The 19806-nt window shown below is 42.7% G+C and overlaps 1 protein-coding gene across 2 annotated transcripts in view; it reads right to left on the bottom strand.

Moving 5' to 3' along the window:
* Slain1 (SLAIN motif family member 1) overlaps positions 1-19413 on the bottom strand; it is a 57581-nt gene extending 38168 nt beyond the window's left edge. The window contains exons 1-2 of one of the 2 annotated variants that reach the window (XM_059273234.1): positions 18777-19413; positions 12562-12701 (exon numbers count right to left, since the gene is read on the bottom strand). In XM_059273234.1, the coding sequence (XP_059129217.1) occupies positions 12562-12701; positions 18777-19330 (694 nt within the window). In that variant the 5' untranslated portion in view covers positions 19331-19413. The remainder of the gene's footprint in view (positions 1-12561; positions 12702-18776) is intronic. The other variant, XM_059273235.1, reaches the window with a different exon arrangement.
* Between the last annotated feature and the right edge of the window lie 393 nt (positions 19414-19806).

Below are 19806 nucleotides of genomic sequence, written 5' to 3' on the forward strand. Positions count from 1 at the left end.
TCAAAAGTTCCAGAGAGTTGTAACAAACATAGTCTACCTTCTGAGGCAAAGGCAGATGTTTTACGTTATCTAGACCACTTCATAGATGTTTTGGCTTCCTCAGATGTTCACACCTCAGAAACAAAGTACTGAACTGTGTCTGAGCCTCCGGCAGTTTGTGCAGTCAACATGTATTGGTTCAAAACCTACCTCAAGGAAATGGTGATGGTTTGAACAAGAATGTCCACCATAGGCTCATGTATTTAATGCTTAGTTATCAGGGAGTGGCACTACTTGAGAAGGATTGGGGGTATGGCCTTGTTTGTTAGAGGAAGTGTGTCAGTGGGGGTGGGCTTTGAGGTTTCTAAAGGCCAAGCCAGTCCCAGGAGCTCTCTCTCTCCCTGCTGACTTTGGATCCAGATGAAGAACTCTCAACTCCTTCTCCAGCACCATGTCTGCCTGTATGCTACCACATTCCCTACCATGGCAACAATAAACTAAACCTCTGAGACTGTAAGCAACACCAATTAGATGCTTTCATTTTATGAGTTACCATGGTCATAGCATCTCTTCACAACAATAGAACTAAGGCAGAAACCAATGATCTATATATAATGAAAGATAATTTCCTCATAAACCACAGGGTTCCAAGGTGATTGAAACATCTTGACTCAAACATGTTGTTCATTGTAACAAGGCCAGGGTTATACACAAGAAGTTGGGCCTCCACTCAAGCCACATAGTAAAAGGCCATGTGGTTGGTCTCCATCAGTGATAGCCTCATCTGAGAATAGTGAAGGACAAGAGGCATTATTATTAGCTCTTTTAATTCTTGTAGATGTTATCTCTTTTAAGACTTTTTATTATGCCACAAATTGCCAAAACATTTACCCAGACCATAGCATTTTGATCTATACCCAAAACCCACTAAGACAAGAAGTCTTTTATCTCTATACAGGATCCCCTCCAATACAAAGTCCCTTAGTGGTCATGTTATTTCTTTACAAACCTTCAGAAATGCTCACAGACACACTCAAATATCTGGACAACAAAAGAATTTTAAAACCCAGGGGAAGGTTGTATTTTCTCACTTCACTCTTGTAAACTGACTACACTAAAGTAAATAAAACAAACAAAAACATCTTCAGTGTGTCAGCTCCAGTGAGCTGGTTCCTCTCTAAGCAAGGCCCCAGGAGGAGCAGCATCTGCTCTGCAGTTTATCTGATTCACGCTTTTCCCTGGGTAAACCTGAGTAGCCTTAGTCTCCTCATAGCACCCAAGACCTGATAAACAAACATATGGGGACCAGGGAGGTGTAGAAAGTCCCGCTGCTGCTTTAGACAGATGTCCATGAGGCTTTTTCCCTAATATACACAAGATGAAAGAGGATCCAAGGGTAATGTGTCTGTCAATCCCATGTAGGAGGGAGACCTAAAGGACTAGTAAAGGTGTAAAGAACTCATCTTAGCCTTATTTAAACAGGGCTGTCAATCATTCTACCCAAGCTTTTTAACCTTCCCAGTATCACTAGAAACACCAGGGGTTAAGTTTTTCCTACAGTTCTTACTCATTTTACCTACGATGATACATTTAATTATTTAAAATCACTAAATATGATATATATTATAAAATTTATGAGCCCAAGATGTTCTGCATTAGTATCATGACATTCTACAAAAATATGATTCACATACCACTTTTTGAAAAGTCAAATAAAAGCTCATTTGCCTATACAGCGAATATCTAGTTAATCAGAGAAAGTTGTTTTCATTATCTAAGATTAAGCTTTACACATATTTGGGATAAATTAACAATGAGCTCAAAAATATTTATTTAATGTGAGCTACAAAATTTCATCAAGTTTATTAAATTTAAGGTATATGGTTTAATAGTGAAACTCAATATTTTTTTATAGTTATTCTTAATATTAAGTTTAATAGGTCAAATGTTTTCTGGGTCCTAACGGCTAATGTAGCTGAATGATTGAAGTTCCTAGGTATTTTCTATTTCTCAGACCCTAAGCATCCCTCATGGCTACATCACAATACTTTTTGCTCACTGGTGTGTTGATTACTGGCTCTTTCTGGAGGACTTCACTAGGCAGAATGCTGGTCTAACTTCAAGCTAAGACCAGGGTCAGAAAGAGGAACTTCTCTGCATTATCAACTTGTTCCTTAATCATGGTTCAAAACTGAAGATCGACTCCAGACTAAAACACATCCAGCACAAATCCAGCTCTATCCAAGGCAGGAGTGGTCCTAATGATCTGACAAGTCATCAGCCTTCTTCTCTGAAATTGATAGGAGAGAGAGAAATCCGACTTAAATTTCGTATACTTCAAATACATGCGTTAAAAACATTCTTCAACTGCATGTCTCTTTATGGAAGCTGTTTATCTTTTAGACCTGTCTGCTATAGTTTAAAAATAAGGACAGGGGGAGGGGCCATAGAATGCATAAATTAGGTCTCTGTGAAAGTAACAATTTAATCCAAAACCAAGGGGGAAAGAAGGATCTAATATCTTGTCACTGATCTGATGTGGTCACGCAGATAGTAGACACCTGCTTTCCACTTAGTTACAGCGTAACTTACAACGTAAGCCATGCCAGCCAGCTAGAAAGCTAGCCTCCAAGTTCCGCACAGCAAGGACTAGACGAATGAAGACAGTACACCACTATGTCTCAAGGAAAAATAGGAAATAATCTCATCACCGAAAAGAATAAGGTCCTTCCATCCCCAGAATGGGGTCAGCTTGTATCACTTGTAAAGCATCTCTCACACATAATTGTTTATGGTGCAGTGAGAAAGCCACGCCCAGCCAACCATAAGAAGCACTGGAAAGGTCCCCCAAAAAAGAGATCAGAATTCTAACAGTCCTTTGTTCCCAGTGTCTCCTGGGCCAAGGTGCTCTTCTTCCAGTCAGGGATATGATATACATGCCTTCTATCCCAGTGACCTATGAACCTCATCCCAAGAGATGACAGAAAGTGAATACATGAATTTAGAATTTCCATCAAGGGAAAACCTTTTTTTTTTTTTTTTTTTTTTTCATAAATTATAGTTTTCTTATTTCTTCAAACACTTTTTTTTTCCAGAGCTGAGGACCGAACCCAGGGCCTTGTGCTTGCTAGGCAAGCGCTCTACCACTGAGCTAAATCTCCAACCCAAGGGAAAACCTTTTCACAGGAGTGTTTAAACTATCCTACTCATGACTTTATTATAATATCTGCATGCAAAATAGTGAAATACACTGAGTCAAAATACAAGTCTCTCCTTTCTCACCTACAACCACTTTCTATGAGTTTTGTTTTGTGTAACTGTTTTGTGTAATTGGGAGGCTATGATGAAATTATCCTATGAATGTGTTTAAGTGGTGAGTATGGGGCTTAACCACCAGATGAAGAACTTCCACAGACTGGCAGCCACTCAATGTCTTGTTTGATTTTAGTTCACCTTAAAAAAAAAAAGAAAAAGAAAAAAGTGTCTGCCTTCTAATACAACCCAGAAAACACTCAGAGAACACCCCATACTTTCCTGGTCAGCTCTGCCCCTCCTTTGTTCTGGACTCCAAAGGGTTTCCCAACTGGTTTAGGAATCCTTACCTGCTCTGAAAGCCCAGGATAATCACCAATTTACTTAGAGCCACTGAGTTCAGGATTTCTCCCTCTCATTTCCTACCACCACGCCAACCACAACCACTATGTCCTGCCAATTAAGCTCACACTGCACATCTGATCCCATTGCTAGACCTTTCTCCATCTGTCCAGACACTTAGGACAGTCTTCCACCCTGACCTGGGCCTCTAGAGTCAGCTGCTGAAGACCCCACTGATTCTCACATCTCTTCTGACAGGTCACCCCCCACCACCAGGAAAGCCATCCTCGGCAATCCCTGAGGCTCAGGTTTTTTGTTAAACTAAAGGTTAATTCCATTCATTTCATTGACCAGGGTATGAGAGGAGGCCACAGGCCACAGTGCACATGTGGAGGTCAAGAGAAAACGTACAGGAACTGGTTCTCTCTTTCCACCACCTGAGTCCAGGGACTGGATTCCAGTCATCAGGTACCCTTACCACCTGTGCCATCCCATTGGCCCTATTCATAATGTTTCAAGGAAGAAGAAGAAGAACTAGAGCAAGAGCTGTTACCTGCATCATCTGTCCCTTGAGTGAGTTTGGCAAGTCCAAAGGCCAGGCACTAAGCTTCTCTGGCTATCAGCACGCAGCACCATGCCTACAGCTAGTACCTAGTATTCTAACCAGCTCCAATCAAGCTCTAGCATTTCCTAAACGGAGAACCTAGAAATTCTTAAGTGTAACTATACATTTCAGAAGCCCCAAGAGTCAGGCAAGACTGTCTACCACAACTAATTTCATCCTTACATAATCAAATTTAACCAACCATCATAGTAGAATAAAAGTAGTAAAAGTTATATGGGGGACTTGGACACAGAAACCATTCATGCAACATAAGCCTAGCACACACCAGGCCAAGGTTTAACCCCTAATACATACACACACACACACACACACACACACACACACACACACGCACATGCATACACACACACACACACACACACACACACACACACACATGCACGCACACTGCTTTGGGGGAACTATTTTTTTTTTTCTTTATGAGTAATAAAATAGAAGATCAATAATAAATCCACTACAACCACTTTGCACTGTCATGAGTTTCTGGTTATTTTAATAAATACCTTTCTAAACTTGGTGGAAATGCAAAACAAAATACCACATAAACACACATATAATTGGCAGAATAAAGGAAAAAAAGGGGTTATCTAAGGATATTTGGCAAACATCTCCAGGTTGCTGGATATAATGGCGGATTGAATAGAGGCCCGGTCCTGAGGTATTTGTAACTTACTACCCTAAATCATCACCCAAACTGACACACAAGCATGGAGGCTATTTTGAACATAACAGCAAATCAAGCACATGATGGAACCCCACAGCTGTGACAATGTGTCTTTAATTTTCAGCACACAGAAATATGCAAATGCCAAGAGACCCTTCTCTGCATAAAGTACTTAGCATGATTCCAAATGATTTTTTTTTCCAACAAGAAAGAATCTTTTTGGGAAGCTTACCTAAAATGAACTCTACTTGCTAAGTTTTAAATTGGTGTTCCGAATGTGACAGAGCACCTCAGGATGAAACATGAGCTGTCGGATAGCATCTTGGGCCATGCAAGGAGACGCTGGGCCGGTGCCAGCAGACAGATCCTTGATAAGCTCCTAATGGCTCCGTTCAATCTGTGTGGTTTTTACAAATGAAAAGGCCACCTTCAGATCACTGGGTCACATCACCCGCTCTTCTTGTCTGACTAAACTCAGGCATCAACAGGGCATCATAACAACTGAGAAGAGGATGGAGGCAAGCATCACCCACAGACAGAAGAAGAAAACAACAGAGGCCAGTGTCCATTCCTATTTCTCAGCATAGGACCCTACAGGAAATGAGATGTGGTCGCCACAGCAAAACACGACCAAGGACAGTAACTGTGAGGACTGTGCCATCTGTGAAAACGACACTCACACTCCTCAGATGTGACCTGTCCTGATTCAGCTGGACATCTGAGCACCTTAAGTCAGATAAGCTTTTATTGCCTGGACGCAAATTAAGTGAGCCACATATTGGGTGCTTCAAATTACCTAGATAAGCTTTTTGATCATTATTTGGTCAACATCCCAGCCTCATGACATGAATTTACCAAAACCTCTACATTATCATTATTCCAGTTCAGGCTATCAAGTGAGTTGACCCTACCTAGTTCAATGTGGATTTGCTATTTGCATTTCAAAAGGGTAGGAGACTAAAGATAAGGACTACTCAACCCATTTCTGAAAGGTTTATCTGAAATGCATGGAACCTGATTTTTTTTTTTTAATTCATGGAAGATATTAGTGATAGGAAGGACCCAAGTCTAAACACAAAATTCATTTGTTTCATAAATACTTTGTGCCTAAAAGACTAAAGGTGGGCATATACAGTATTTTGAAGAATTTTGTGCATGAAATAAAATTCATAGCATGAAATTTTCTGCTTGTAACATCTTGCTGGCTTTCAAAAATCTCCCCTCCCCCCAATTTCAGAGCACTTTATAACCATTTTCAGTTTAGAGATGCCCTATAGTTGCCCTATGTACCTATAGATGCCTTATAGATGCCATATGTACCTATAGTTCTAAGAAGAATCAGAAGAGAAAGAACAGACTAAGGAAGGGTTTTGAATTTTCTATTTGTTTAAATAAACTATCCTTCTAAAACACTTCAGGTTAAGATCCCTAACTCAAACAGGTTTCTTTATGTGTAAAACATTCAGATCCCACCCCCAGAAGGGAAATGACACATCATCTTTGAAATAGAAGGAGCTACACAAAGAGGAATCCTGTGTTAGGTTCAAGTCCTGAAAAATGAAGACCTGCATAGGAGAAATGTCTGTGTGTTTCTATCACTTCATAGTTTTCAAAGTTAATTCACATTTTGTATTCCTGAACTCTTTCCACTAGCCCCATGACGTCTTCGAGTGTTCCTTCCTTCCACGTGAGACACTGGAAACTCTCACTCAGAGTTGACTAAGGCTGAGGCACTGAGGACAGAGCCTAGTCACTAGTTAAAAATTCCTTCCACCATAGTCATCCATTCAGTAATTAGCAGTCAACGCCTACGACGCAATCGCAGCTACTGGAGTAAGGGAGGCAACTACAGCAGGGAAGAAACCGGATTTAAATTAAACCCATCCACAGAGCTAACATTTAATGAGTACCACCATATGACTTGTGGGCTTTTGTCTTCATTAGCAGGATGTCACTGACAATACCAAATGTTCAACGAAAACTGGTTCTTTTGTGCGTCCGAGAAAACTAAATGCGTCAAATCAGTCAATTGGAAAACCCAAGAGTCAACATTTTAACATGCTAAAAGTTGTATTAAGCATTAGTAATTCAATAGAAAATTGAGGTACAAATCCTTTATCAACTCAGAAAAGACATAAATTTAAGAATGGACAAAACAGGGTTCCTGTGGAAAGAGAACAAACATTTCTCAGCCCATCTTCAAACCAGGGAATCAAGTACGAATTTCCCTGAGACCACATTGAGATTAGTGCTCAGAACAAATAAACATCACTCCAGGCTTTACACTAATGGACTAGAGATTTAGAGATACTAGAAAAATATAGCAATTATTTTACTTTCAACACTATTTCAACAAAATATTTAAGACAGTGATAGTGTAGTTGCTATCTCCTTAAATACATACCTCACGAAATACCCTTCCCCTCTCTCATTTTCTTCAAAAGTGCCAGATTTTTAGTTTATTTTCACAGCTTCGAGCCACAGCCTGGAAACTTCCATAAACTCTCAAACAGTTTGCCATGTTTTGTAATCCCTAGCCACAGTGTCAAGGGTGTACTGGAGGAAGATGCCTAGTGGCCCTCGAAGAGGCTGGAATCTGACTGAGCACAGTAGCAGTAAACCTGAAGAGTCTCCTGGGAAAAAAAAGCAGCCAAATGTGCCTACAGAAACCATGCAGGAAGGAGACAGGTGTGCAGCCCGGGCCTGCAGTCTCTGCATGGATGGCTGAAGCAGGAGGCCAGTTCAAGGACAGCTTGGGTATGTAGTGAATTCCAGGTCAACCTGGGCCACGCAGAAAGAACATGTCTCAAAACAGAAAAATGCCAAGTGAGTGGGGACAGACCATGACAAAGCCTTCTGGAGCTACATCCCTGGGGTAGTTTCCTCCTTAGCAAGAGAGCTACCTGGTCACCACAGTTAATCTGTCAGGCCCAGGAGCCTTGGGCAAAGGAGGACTTGCAGAGGAAAAGAGAAAGCATACCAGATACCCTCAGGCACCTCACGGCCATGCCCTCTCCACAGGGTTTGAGGAGTTAAGTCTTCAAGTTTGAAGCACTTTTCTTTTCCAGAGCATCGAGGTCAAGGACTAGAAGCCAATGATCTCAAATGATTGCTCTCTGACAGGCCTCCCTTTGTTGGAAGTGCGGGGTAACAGGAAGAAGAAAGTAAACACAAGCTTTTGTCTGTTTAGTGATGGACATGATATAATTGCCTTTGCAAGCCACACTAGCCTCGAAGAATAGTCTCGAAGAAAGTGCTCGGTGACACCTGTCATTCAAAATAAAACCCACGCAAAAAGAAAATGGCGGCTTTAAAGCTATTGAAACTTCTCAAATATGGAAAGCTCCCATGATTCCAGTGACTGCACTGTGAGGATCATAGAGCCATATCCTGATTTCTCATCTCTACTATTACTGACAAAAAAAAGAAAAAAAAATTCCTTAGAAGCCAGTAAATTTTCAAGAGGAAAGATTACGTAGAAAACCCTAATTTTTGTAGAAAACCCTAATTTTCTTACAAAACCACATCAGGTCAGCAAGTAAAGCTTTTGACCCACAGGGAAGACCGAGAGTGAGGCCATCTGACTGGAGGGCCCCAGCATCTTAAAGACAGAGAAGCATTAGCTGGCAGATTCGATAAAAGCACTCTGTTTTGTGAGCCCACAGTGAGGGAGAGCACTGAGAACCTGGAAGGGTCTGGAGGTGCTGGTGCAAGGTACGCAGGGGCTTGTAAGTTCTGTGCTGAAACACAGGAAAACCCTCAAGTCCTCTGGCTCCCTCTCAGCACAGGCAACTCCTTCTCCCTCCATTTAAGCAAAAACAAATTTAACATCTGCAAACTCAAACAGAAACTCGTTAGGTACTAAACACAAACGAGGACAACTTACAAACGCGACAGGGAGCGATCACTATGGGGCCTGACACATGGGAAGTACTTCAACACATACAGCAGCTTACAAGATGAGTTATTAAAACGCCCAAGGGAAAAAAAGAAAATCAAGGATATTATAAAGTAAATAGAAACACGCAAATTTTTGACTCTAATCTAGAAATTGAATACCCAGCCATCAGGAGTACCCAGACAAACAGAGGGTGGGACAGGGAGCTTATAAAGAAATAAGGCAAGAAATGTTTGTGCAGCTAAAGTTTCCAAGACAATAATGAATAAACTCAAAATGTCCCATATGCAGGATAATACTGTAAAGTACCCATGATCTTCTAAGTAGTAGGAACATAAGTAGAAAGAAAGAAAGCAGGCCAGCGTCAGAGTGACTCCAGCAGCAGTCCTGAAGGGGACTGGATGGAAAGCCTGCTAAGTCCTCCAAGAAACTCAACTTCGGACTCCAGGAGCAGCCCAGCAGCTGGGCGGGTGAACAGACAATACCATTTTCAGTTGCGTGAGTTCTCGTCCCTCCTGCCTACTCTCTTGCCTTTTCTCCTTCCAAGGGGCATTCCAATAAAAGAGGGAAATCTGGAAGAGGGACCTTACATCCGAGGCCACTGAGGAGAGGCCAGGAGAATGTCCGGAATAAAGCAGAGGAAACTCCACCACAACAGCCGCTGAAGGCAACAGAGACCTGGTACCAAGAGGGCACAGCCAAGAACAAGAAACCAAAACCTCGGGCTCAGGCTCTACCCAGTGAGACTGGAACAAACTAATGACAGAGACTAAGAAAACTAGCTAAGCATCTTTAGCAGCTCACTAAAAAGCAAGGTGGGATTCGAATATGATGAAATATTGCAGTACCTAGATACAAGCATTCCTATCATAAAAATATTCATGCATCCTATAATTGATAAAAAGCCAAATTGGAAAGCTATGCTACGAAAACATAAAGAGGGAGGTTGAAAAATTAAACCTCACAACTCAAAATCAAAAGCCCATGTGAGAGAGAGAGAGGAAGAAACAGAGAGAGAGGGAGAGAGAGAATGTGTATGTAACAATAATTGAAGAGGAGGTCATGAATTTGAGAAAGAGTGGGGGACACAGAAGGAGTTGGGGAGAAAGGAAGGAAACAGTGGAAATGATGTAAATATAGTATTCATGGGTAAAATTCTCAAAAAAAAATTAAAAATTTTAAAATGATACTGTAACTCAACAGCCATCTAACAAATGAGTTTTAAAAGGCATAAACATCAAAACAAACAGCCTCTGTTAAATAATGCATCTAGGAAATAAGCAGAAAAAGCATGAGGCAATTTTCTGAAGCTAATTTTTCTGAAAATACTCATATGATTACTATTTTTCAAGCTGAAGAGATTATTTTATAAGGAATATGCTCATTTTAAAATAACCATCCAATAATCAACCTATCTCTTTTGCATAATGCAGAGGTAGGATTCAAGGTACTAATGCATGCCAGGCAGGATGCTACCAAGGAGCTTTATACCTCCACCCCACCACACCCCAGATCTGCAGCACAAATCAGCAAGTTATCTTACAATGGAATTACAGATCTTTGAAACAAAAGCATTTAGTCCCACAGCAAATGTTTACAGATTAATGGACAAATTTAGTCAGGTACCAATTTTGGTTTTGAAAAATTAGCTCTCTCCCTAAAATGTTCTATAAAATTCAAATAAACTAAAGCATGAATAAAAACTATATCATTTCACTGCATGTCCTCACGACTTCACATCTGTCAATTTTAGATAATCTGACATCTGATCAAAAATATTAATAAGATTTATATTAAATTTACTAAATGTTCCTTCTCTTTCTCAAAACTCAACCCTGTAATCTAACTTGTGCCACAGTCAGCTGAAGCTGGGACTGCTACACTGTGGCCATGGTGGGCCACATCCCCACTGCCTTCTGTTTCTGTGGTATCCAGCTGCCTTCTGTTTCTGTGGTATCCATCAGCTAAGAACTGTTTTTACATTGAAGAGGAAGGGGATGTCTCATGACAGAAAAAAAAAATCTCTAAATTCTGATTTGTATCCATAAATGATGTGCCATTGGAACACAGCTCTGTTCACGTAATTGTAAATCTACAGTTGCTTCTGGGTGATGATTAAATGGCATAGTCACAACAGAGTGTGTAGTCTGAAAAACTTCAATCCATTACATGACCCTTTGCAGAAAAACCCTCATTGACCTCTGAGTTAAAGCACTGTAATTCTTGAATGTCAGTTGACTTTTGTTTCAAATTATTAAGCCGCCACATTCACACAACAAAATGTCCATAAATCAAGGACTACTTGAGTAAGAAGGTAAGACTCAGAGGGACTTATTGGTTTTTTTGAGGGTCACACTGTTGAGCAGGAGCAGAACTGATGCTAGATTCTCGTGATATCACAGGGTACCACACCACTAATGACCAGTGTTTACCCAAGTATATCCTTGCTCCTATGACCCTCTTCAACATGCTATCAATAAATCAATAGTTAAAATGGTAATGAAACATGTACCTTGATTCTATCTTTCCCAAATATTTAAGCTAGATTTCTGTTGATATTAACTTATGGCCATGCCAATACTCCAGAATCTATGTACTGTTAAAGATTGGATCTCTGATGTCAGGGAGACCCCAGCTCTGACCCTGCCCCCCAATATCCTTCTGGCAATTCTATAAGTCACTCAACTTCACCCTTCTCACCTCTACAGGTGAATGAAATCCAGGTGAGTGACCTACATCAGGTCAACATAAAGTACCGACTACTGAGAATTAAGAGGTGAAGAAATTCTACCTATGCTTGTCTTCTACTCAAGTGTCTCAGAACCACCCATCATCCCTGATGAGCTTAAGAAGCAGTGTGTACACTTCAGTGTACCTAAGCACTGGTCCTGATCTTACCAGTGCAGATCACCCCTGCCCATCCCTCACATGTGCACATTTTTTACCCTGGAGAGAGCAGGACCTGGGATTTCAAGTTCAAATAGGATTTAAGATGCGGTGAGTGGGTGCATGGGCAGAAAGGGCATGCCTGGAGAATGACCAGACAATGAGAGGTTAAAGAACAGGGCAAACATCCAAGCAATCCCAGCCTCGAGTTACTGAATACGCAGGAAAGGTAAGAGGCTACAAACTTCTCATTTCCTTAGTGTTTCTCCTATAACTCTGTCTCTCTCTCTCTCTGCTGTCTCTGTCTCCATCATCCATCTCTGTCTGTGTCTCTGTCGTGTGTGTGTGTGTGTGTGTGTGTGTGTGTACTAATACTTCTACATCTGCTGGTATCAATCAGTTAACTAATGTTTCATACACTACTAGGATTAGTTCATTAGTTCCTGGTTTATGGAGGTTAGGATGGACTTCCAGTTACACACCCAACTAAACAGGGAAGCAGAGCATGATGTGGACTTCAATGAGGGAGTCCTTAGGTCTCAATAGACTCCCAGTTTTGACTTAGAATTGAGCCACAGACCCTAATTACCAATTAGAAGAGTGAAGACAGATCCGTTTCCTTTACTGACATGTTTTTGAAACAAGGAAAAAACAAAACAAAACCAAAAAAAAAAAAAAAAAAAAAAAAAACATGCTCCATATTATAAGCTAAAACTCTGGCTAAAAGTAGTCCCAAAACTCAATAGAGCCTACACTGAGGAATTCTTGTGTGTAATACAGGACAGAGGGATTGCATGCCACAACAGTCTACACTTCAGGGTAAGGGTTCTTCATCTGAATTCTACTCCCAAACCAGAAACAAAGCCAAGAGGAGGGAGGGGAATTGGAGAAAGAAAGCACACACATTCACAGTACCTTGCTCCAGCCTGAAGCGCAGGGAGCGTCTGGCTGCTTCCATCTCAGGAGTTGGGTTATCCAGGACATGTCTGCACCACTGCAAAGGACTCAGGGCCTTCTCTGGTGAGGTGAATGTCTTTGAAGAGCCGATGTATAACCTTAAAAAAGGAAATCTACATTATAGGTATGATATAGATTAGAGAAAGCGTCTCTCTTCTGGAGGAAACAGCATGTACTGAACAGTTCCCATAGAGACAGAACCGAGTTGGATTGCTTCAAAGTCCCGAGAGTCATTTTTAACAGGCAAGTATCCCCAAATAGAATAGGTCACTTTCCCAAAGCCTGCTGAGAACTGCTTTAAAACACATCTAAAATCCTCCCAGCTCTGTTTGAGAGAAGCTTCTGCTACTCAACCGGCATCTTATGATCTCACTTGACATGTCTAGAAATAAATGCCATCTCTCTTGTCTGCAACAGAATCCTTCCAAGCTTCTGTGATTCTAACGAGCCTCTATTCCTGAAACACCAAACTTTATCATTTACCCTTCTGCTATCCTAGACAGGCACCTAACAGCTGGCTACCTGTTAGTGGTATCAGTGGCCCACAAAGGTGGAAGCTGTCTTCTACTTTGGCAACTCACCCTAATAGCTGAGAGGCTAGCAAACAATTCCTCTGAAGGACTAGCTAGTAATGGTCCTTGGTTTTGAGTTGTAACAACCTCTGTTACAACAACTCAACTCTGCTGTTGTGGCCCACAAGCATCACAGTCAGAATTTAACTAAAAAAGCATGACTTCATTCCTGTACACTCTAATCCCAGCATTGGGGAAGCAGAGGCAGGCAGATCTGTGCATTCAAGGCACTGTGATCTTTACAGTGAGTTCTAGAATGCTAGAGCTACATAGTAACACCTTGTCTCAAAAAAAAAAAAGCAAACAAAAGTTTAATACAGTGATCTTCACATTCTTTTATAAGTTCATTGCATCATTTAAAAGTCTAAAAAGCTATCTTTCTAGTCATACAAAGAAAGCAGCTAGGCTGACTTTCTCTTTGGTGACTCCTGTTATAGATGCGAAACCTAAAATATCTAATTAATTTCATGGTAACTGAAATATATCATACTTCCCTTGGAGTGTGGCCCACAGTCCTGTATCCACTAAGCACCCATCACATTCCCTGGCGCCACCTCTGCCCTCCATTGACACAGGTGGGTAATATTCCCCTCCACCATTCCTTGCCCAGAGACTCCTGCTGTGTCCAGCACCAGGTACTTCTCTCTGGTCCAAATAAAGTTTAGGCTGGTCACTTGTTCTTACTCTTTGGTGTTTCAAACACAATTACTGGAGCATACAGCAGCTCCGGTTTTTTGACTCAGTAGGTTCAGAGTAAGTTCCAAGAATCTAAAGGTCTAACAAGTTCCCAGGCAATGACGGTATCTCTGGTGTTAAGGACACACTTGAGACACTGGGATAAACCAATCAAGGAATTCCACTGCCCCACTCTGCCCAGAGCCTTGTTCATACCCAAGCCTCAGATACAATCTACGCCAGTCTAAACCAATCCAGGAATACAAATGGCATGTACATGCTGTTTATAGAAAATTAACTTAAATGGAGGCATAAAGAAAAGCTAAAAAGTAAAAATATTAATTTAAAAATTAAAAAAAATACTACATACAAAGAAAAACTAAAGCTAGGAAGGAAGGCTGGTTGTTGAATTCTACTAAATATCTAGAGAAAATACCAATTCTTCATAAGCTCTTCCACACAGGATGGATGACATCCTCATATATTCGTGTGGACAGTACTTTCCTGACTCTATAGCCAGACACAGATATTACAAGGAGGGGGAAAGTCTCTAATGACCACTATCACTCACGAACAGATGCAGAGTCTAAATATTTTAGCAAGCTGAGTCTCAACATAGAGACACTTCATCATCACCACATGAAGTTTATTCCAGAAATGAAAGCTTAGTTTAACATTCAAACATCAATGTAACTTACTACTTTAACTAAAATGGAAAAAAAAAAAAAAAAAAAAAACATGTGATGATCTCAACAGACAAAGGAAAAAGCATTTGACAGCCATTAAGAAAAAAAAAAAAAAAACAGTAAAACTGGAAGCCAAGGAAACACCCTCAACCCAACTGAAGAGCTATTTAAAGATGCCGAGCATTCTAATGGGAAAAGATGAGCACTTCTCCAGAACAAAATGAGGACATTGGGCTCATCACGTCCAGTCAACGTTCCACAGAGGTTCTACCACTACAATCATGGAACAACTAGGGATATGTGGACTGAACAGAAGTAAACCTCTTTATTCACAGAAAACACCATCTCTTTAAAACTAGGGCGTCTAGTAGCAATGTTCGTAGGATGGTAGGTTTAATGGGCTTCGTGGTGCATCTGCACATACCAGCAACAAAATACTGACACTTTCACATTTGCCCTTTTCCGTCTACAAGAGCATCTGGAAAACTGCCAAACACATGTAAATCTAACAAAAAATGTGTACAAGATTCATACAACAGAGACCACAAAACCATTCTGAGAGAAATTAAAGACATAAATTAATAGAGGGATATACCTGGTTCAGAGACTAAATACTGTCAAGGTGTGGATGGTCCTTAAAGTTATCTTTATAATTTAAAAAATTCCAATAAAAATCCTAGTAGGGTGTGTGTGTGTGTGTGTGTGTGTGTGTGTGTGTGTGTGTGTGTGTGTAGAAAATGATTCTAAAATTCACATGGAAGTGGGAAGACGCTTCAACAGCCAAACAACTGTTCAGAGGCAGCAAAGCTGCAGAGCTGTAACACCTGCTGTCATACCTGGTGAATCAGGACACAGCCACAGCAATGAAGACAGCTTACTGTGGCATACAGGTAAACACAGCAGTGGAAAACTCAAGTCCCCAAATGGAACCAACCCTAGAACAGGACATTTTAACAATGCAAAGAGGTCAGTGGAGGATGGTCTTCTGAACAAATGAAGTAGGAATGAGGATATTCATACGCAAAACTGTGAGCTCTAGACTTCATACTATATCCACAATTAACTAAAAAGATATGAAACTAGAAACGAAAAAAGAAAACCCTTCTGTTAGAAACCGTAGGTGAAAGTCTGCGTCCCACGGTCGGCAACCATCCCTTCCCTGTAGTTTCTAAGACTGACATCATGCATGATCCAGAAGAATGAGAGGTACCAGGGGGGCTTACCAAAAATAAAATCTTTTCCCTTGGAAAACACTGCTAAAAGATTAGGGAGCAAACCATGTGTTTGGGGAAGATATTGCAAACCATGTGCCTGACAAAGAGCTTCAGTGCAGACTATATATACCCACTCCAGCTGTGGCTTCACGTACATAAGAAATAAAAATGAGGCATGCTGCAAACCTATGACGGAATCCAAAGGAAAGGCACACTACTGTGGCACTCCAGGGCAGGGACATGAGTTTACAGTGATACAGGAATTTGCAGTGTTCTGTGAACATTAGCGGATGGATGGCTTAACATTTTTAAAGTAAACCTGATTGGCTACTTTTTCATAAAAAAATGTTTAAAATGTTTCAACATGAAAATAATGTATAAAATGTTAAAAAAAAAAAAAAAGTTCCGTAAGTCAGGTGACCTCAAACTCTTTAAGTGTATCCAACTAATGATTCCTCTCTGTTTTTCCACCTGGGATCTCCTTCCATGTTTAAGGAAGGGACTCCATGAACAGTGTCCATAGAAGCACTTGTAAAGCAATGAAGAACTAATTCTTATTATTTGCCAACATATTTGATAAATAAAGTTAAATTTCCTTTAATTTAGATTTCCTTCAAACCACAGTAAGGGCTAATATGCTGGTCTCACTAAATAGCTCTTTTTAAAACTTATTTCAATGCTCTTTGGATTTTTTAATTGACAAAACAGAGTAAAAAGCTAGTCAACCACATACTAATAATTGAATAACTGTGGTAAAAAACCCATTCAAAAGAAGCAAATATAAAAACTATATTTGACATAGGTACTACCTGTAACCAGGTAAACAGCAATACTATAATAAACTTGAGAGCCCATTATGGTATCACATGCCTATAATTCCAGCACTCAGAACACAAAAGGAGCAAGGTATAAACTCCAGGGCTAGCCTGGGCTACAGTGTGAGACCTTATCTCAAGAAAGACAAAATAATATTAATGATAATAGTGGATTTTTAATTATGCCATATTTTAAAAGGATTGCTCCTTTGTACTTCTACCAAAATTGTAAAATTTCTTCCCACTGTTTAGGTACATCATCATTAAAAAAAGCAAAGCTCAAATGATTTGAAATTGGCATAAGGATTTACAGGCATCGGTGAAACATAAAAGCTACTGCAAGACCATTTTTCAATACTATATTCAGGCTGAAAGACATTTAGGCTTTACACACAAACAAAAAAGTAGTTTAGAAGGAATGGCTTGAAGTTCCAGGGAATGCTGAGCTGTTAGAGCAGACAGACACAGGCTACCCACACAGTTCCCAGAAGCAGAGTCAAGGCAGAGGACAGAGGCACCCACAAAAGGTTTATTACAAATCTATGGCTTTTTCTTCTCAAATCAAAGTAGTTGATGATTAAAGTTTACATGCTTAAAACTTAAAAAGTTTAGTTGCCATGTAGAGTGTAAAAGAAAAGGAAATATTGTCGTTCCTAATACCACACCAGTAAGATTCTCCATCTCCCATTTCCCCTCTGTGCAACTGTGTCACAAGAGCACGGAATGAGAAAACCCGATTTTCTTAAATAAAAGCACCAAAGACACAAAAAATGATGCAATTCTTCATCCTGCCACTGTTAGCCAGAAGTGAACACTGCTCAGTTTCCCTGCAGAACCCAAGTTCCACTTTATCCAACCACTCCTGCTGCGCGTCTAGCGACCAAGCCAACCCAAGCCGAAGTCCTCTGGAAGGACAAGCGTTCCTTGACCAGGAAGCAGGAAAACATGACAAGGGGGTCTAGAGATCAGTCCCCTCCAAAAAGTACTAACCAGAGTCCCACTGAATAAATGCTTCAGGTCCAGACCATCCTTATAATCAACCTCGAAAGTTTCTAAAATTAGGTAAGAAAGTTTCTCTAACAGCACTCAGTTAGGGTTGCTATTGCTGTGATGAAACACTGTGACCAACAGCAACTTCGGGAGAAAGGGATTTACCTCGCTTACACTTCCACATCACTGTTCATCATCAAAGGAAGTCAGGACAGGAACTCAAACAGTTCAGGAGCCTGGAGGCAGGAGCTGATGCAGAGGCCATGGAGGGGTGCTGCTTCTTGGCTTGCTCCTCATGGCTTGCTCAAACTGCCTTCTTTTAGAAACCAGGACCACCAGCCCAGGGATGGCCCCACCCACAATGGGCTGCTCCCCTCTCCCAATCAATCACTAAGAAAATGCCCCACAGGCTTGCCTATAGCCTGATTTTATGGAGGCATTTTATTAATTGATGGTCCCTCCTCTCTAATGACATAAAACTGGCCAGTAAAAGTACTTTTCTTCAATCTGGTTTCATTTTTAAGATTAAAGGAAATTCCTAAGTTCAATTTTTTTTTAAAAAAATAAGTAGTGCCTCCATCTGCTCACTCCATTCCCTAACAAGTCTTCGCTTCCGACACCATTCCTGACATGGGAGGGTAGCACATCTTTAATAATCAAATCAGTACCTGAGAGGTTATCAGTGAAATCACAGAGAGAGGGCACACATAACTGCACAACTCAACTGCAAGAGCTGATGTCTGAGAAGAGATCCATCACTAGGTGGCTTCGGATGCTACCAAGGAGGGCTGCACACCAATCCTGTCCAACATTCGTTTGAAAGGAAAGAGCAGTAAGCAGGGGAAGGCAGAAGCCAAACCTTCCCACCACACACACACACACACACACACACACACACACACACACACACACACGGGGATAAAGAGCGGGACTGAACGACAGGATGACATGAGTTGTGCAGTTAAGGCTAACGAGGCGCTTGGGACCCGGTAATCAGCAAAGAGCAGAACACAAGGCAGATGGCGGGGATCATCAGTTCCTCCCCAGTCCCCAGTTGGACCAATTGACGCTATCAGAAAACAGGTTTCTGCCTTCATGCAAAGCTTCAGCCCAGGGCTTGGCACCTGCTAGGCCGCTGGGTCCCCTTCCTCCCACGCCCCGCCCCGCATCCTGGGCCTCAGAACTCCGGGTCTGGGGGACCGCGGCGGAGCTCGTCAATACCAGGTGTAGTCGTCCTCCTCGCTCCAGGCGGCCAAGCTCTCCAGGTCCAGCGGCTCCACCTCATCCAGCAGCGTTGGAGGCGGCAACGGCGGCGTGGGGGCTTCCCCCGGCGGGGTCCCCGCGGTCCCCGGTTCCGGGCTGCCACCGCCGCCGAAGAAGCCCGCCGCCGGCTTGGAGTAGACGAAGGGCGCGTCTGCGGGCGGCAGGCTGCAGAGCAGGGAGGGCGCAGGGCTGGGCAGGCAATAGGTACCCGGGAACGCGGAGCCCAGCGCCCCCGGGCCCGAGGAGGTCGTGCCGCCCGGGGCCCTGTGCGGGGTGAGCGGGCTGCAGGCCCCGGCTGGCGGCGGCGCGGAGGGCGGCGGCGGCGGCAGCAGCAGCAGGTGCGGGGCGGCTGCCGCACTGGCCGCCCGGCTGCGCAGCTGCTCGTTCTGCTTCTCCAGCTTGCGCACCAGCTCCTGCAGCTTCTTCACCTCCAGCTCGGCGTTCACCACCGGCCCGGAGCCCGCGCCGGAGCCCGCCCCGGGCGAGGCGCATTTCACCTGCTCCGCCATCATCGTGGGAGCCTCGAGCGCCGCGGCGAGGAGGCTACGCGGGCCCAGCTCGCGCCGCCTACCAGCATCAGCACCAGGCAGGGCCCAGGCTCGGGCCGAGGAGGAGGAGGAGGCGGCAGCAGCAGCAGCAGCAGCACCGGAGCAGCTCTGCACCGGGCTCTGCTCTAGCGGCTCCGGGTTTTAGCCGCGGCCCCGGGGCGGGGCGGGGCGGGGCGGGGCGCGAGGGGCGGAGCCTGTGGGGATGGCTGTGTCGAGGGGGCGGGACCTGCGGCCGGGACCCGCCCTGGGCATCCGCATGCACACACGCCACCTAACCCCAGGTGCCTGATTGGACCTGGTCTGAACTTCCCGCCGCTCGCACTTCCTCCCGCTTCAGGCCAGAGAGCCCCCCAGCTGAAGGCGGGATCTAAAGAAGTCGCAGCAGGTGCCTGCAGCTAAGAGAAACGTACCGTGGGCCAAGGGCTTGCTCTCTTACAAGA

The sequence above is a fragment of the Peromyscus eremicus genome, chromosome 9 (genome assembly GCF_949786415.1).
Source record: "Peromyscus eremicus chromosome 9, PerEre_H2_v1, whole genome shotgun sequence".
Taxonomy (NCBI): domain Eukaryota; kingdom Metazoa; phylum Chordata; class Mammalia; order Rodentia; family Cricetidae; genus Peromyscus; species Peromyscus eremicus.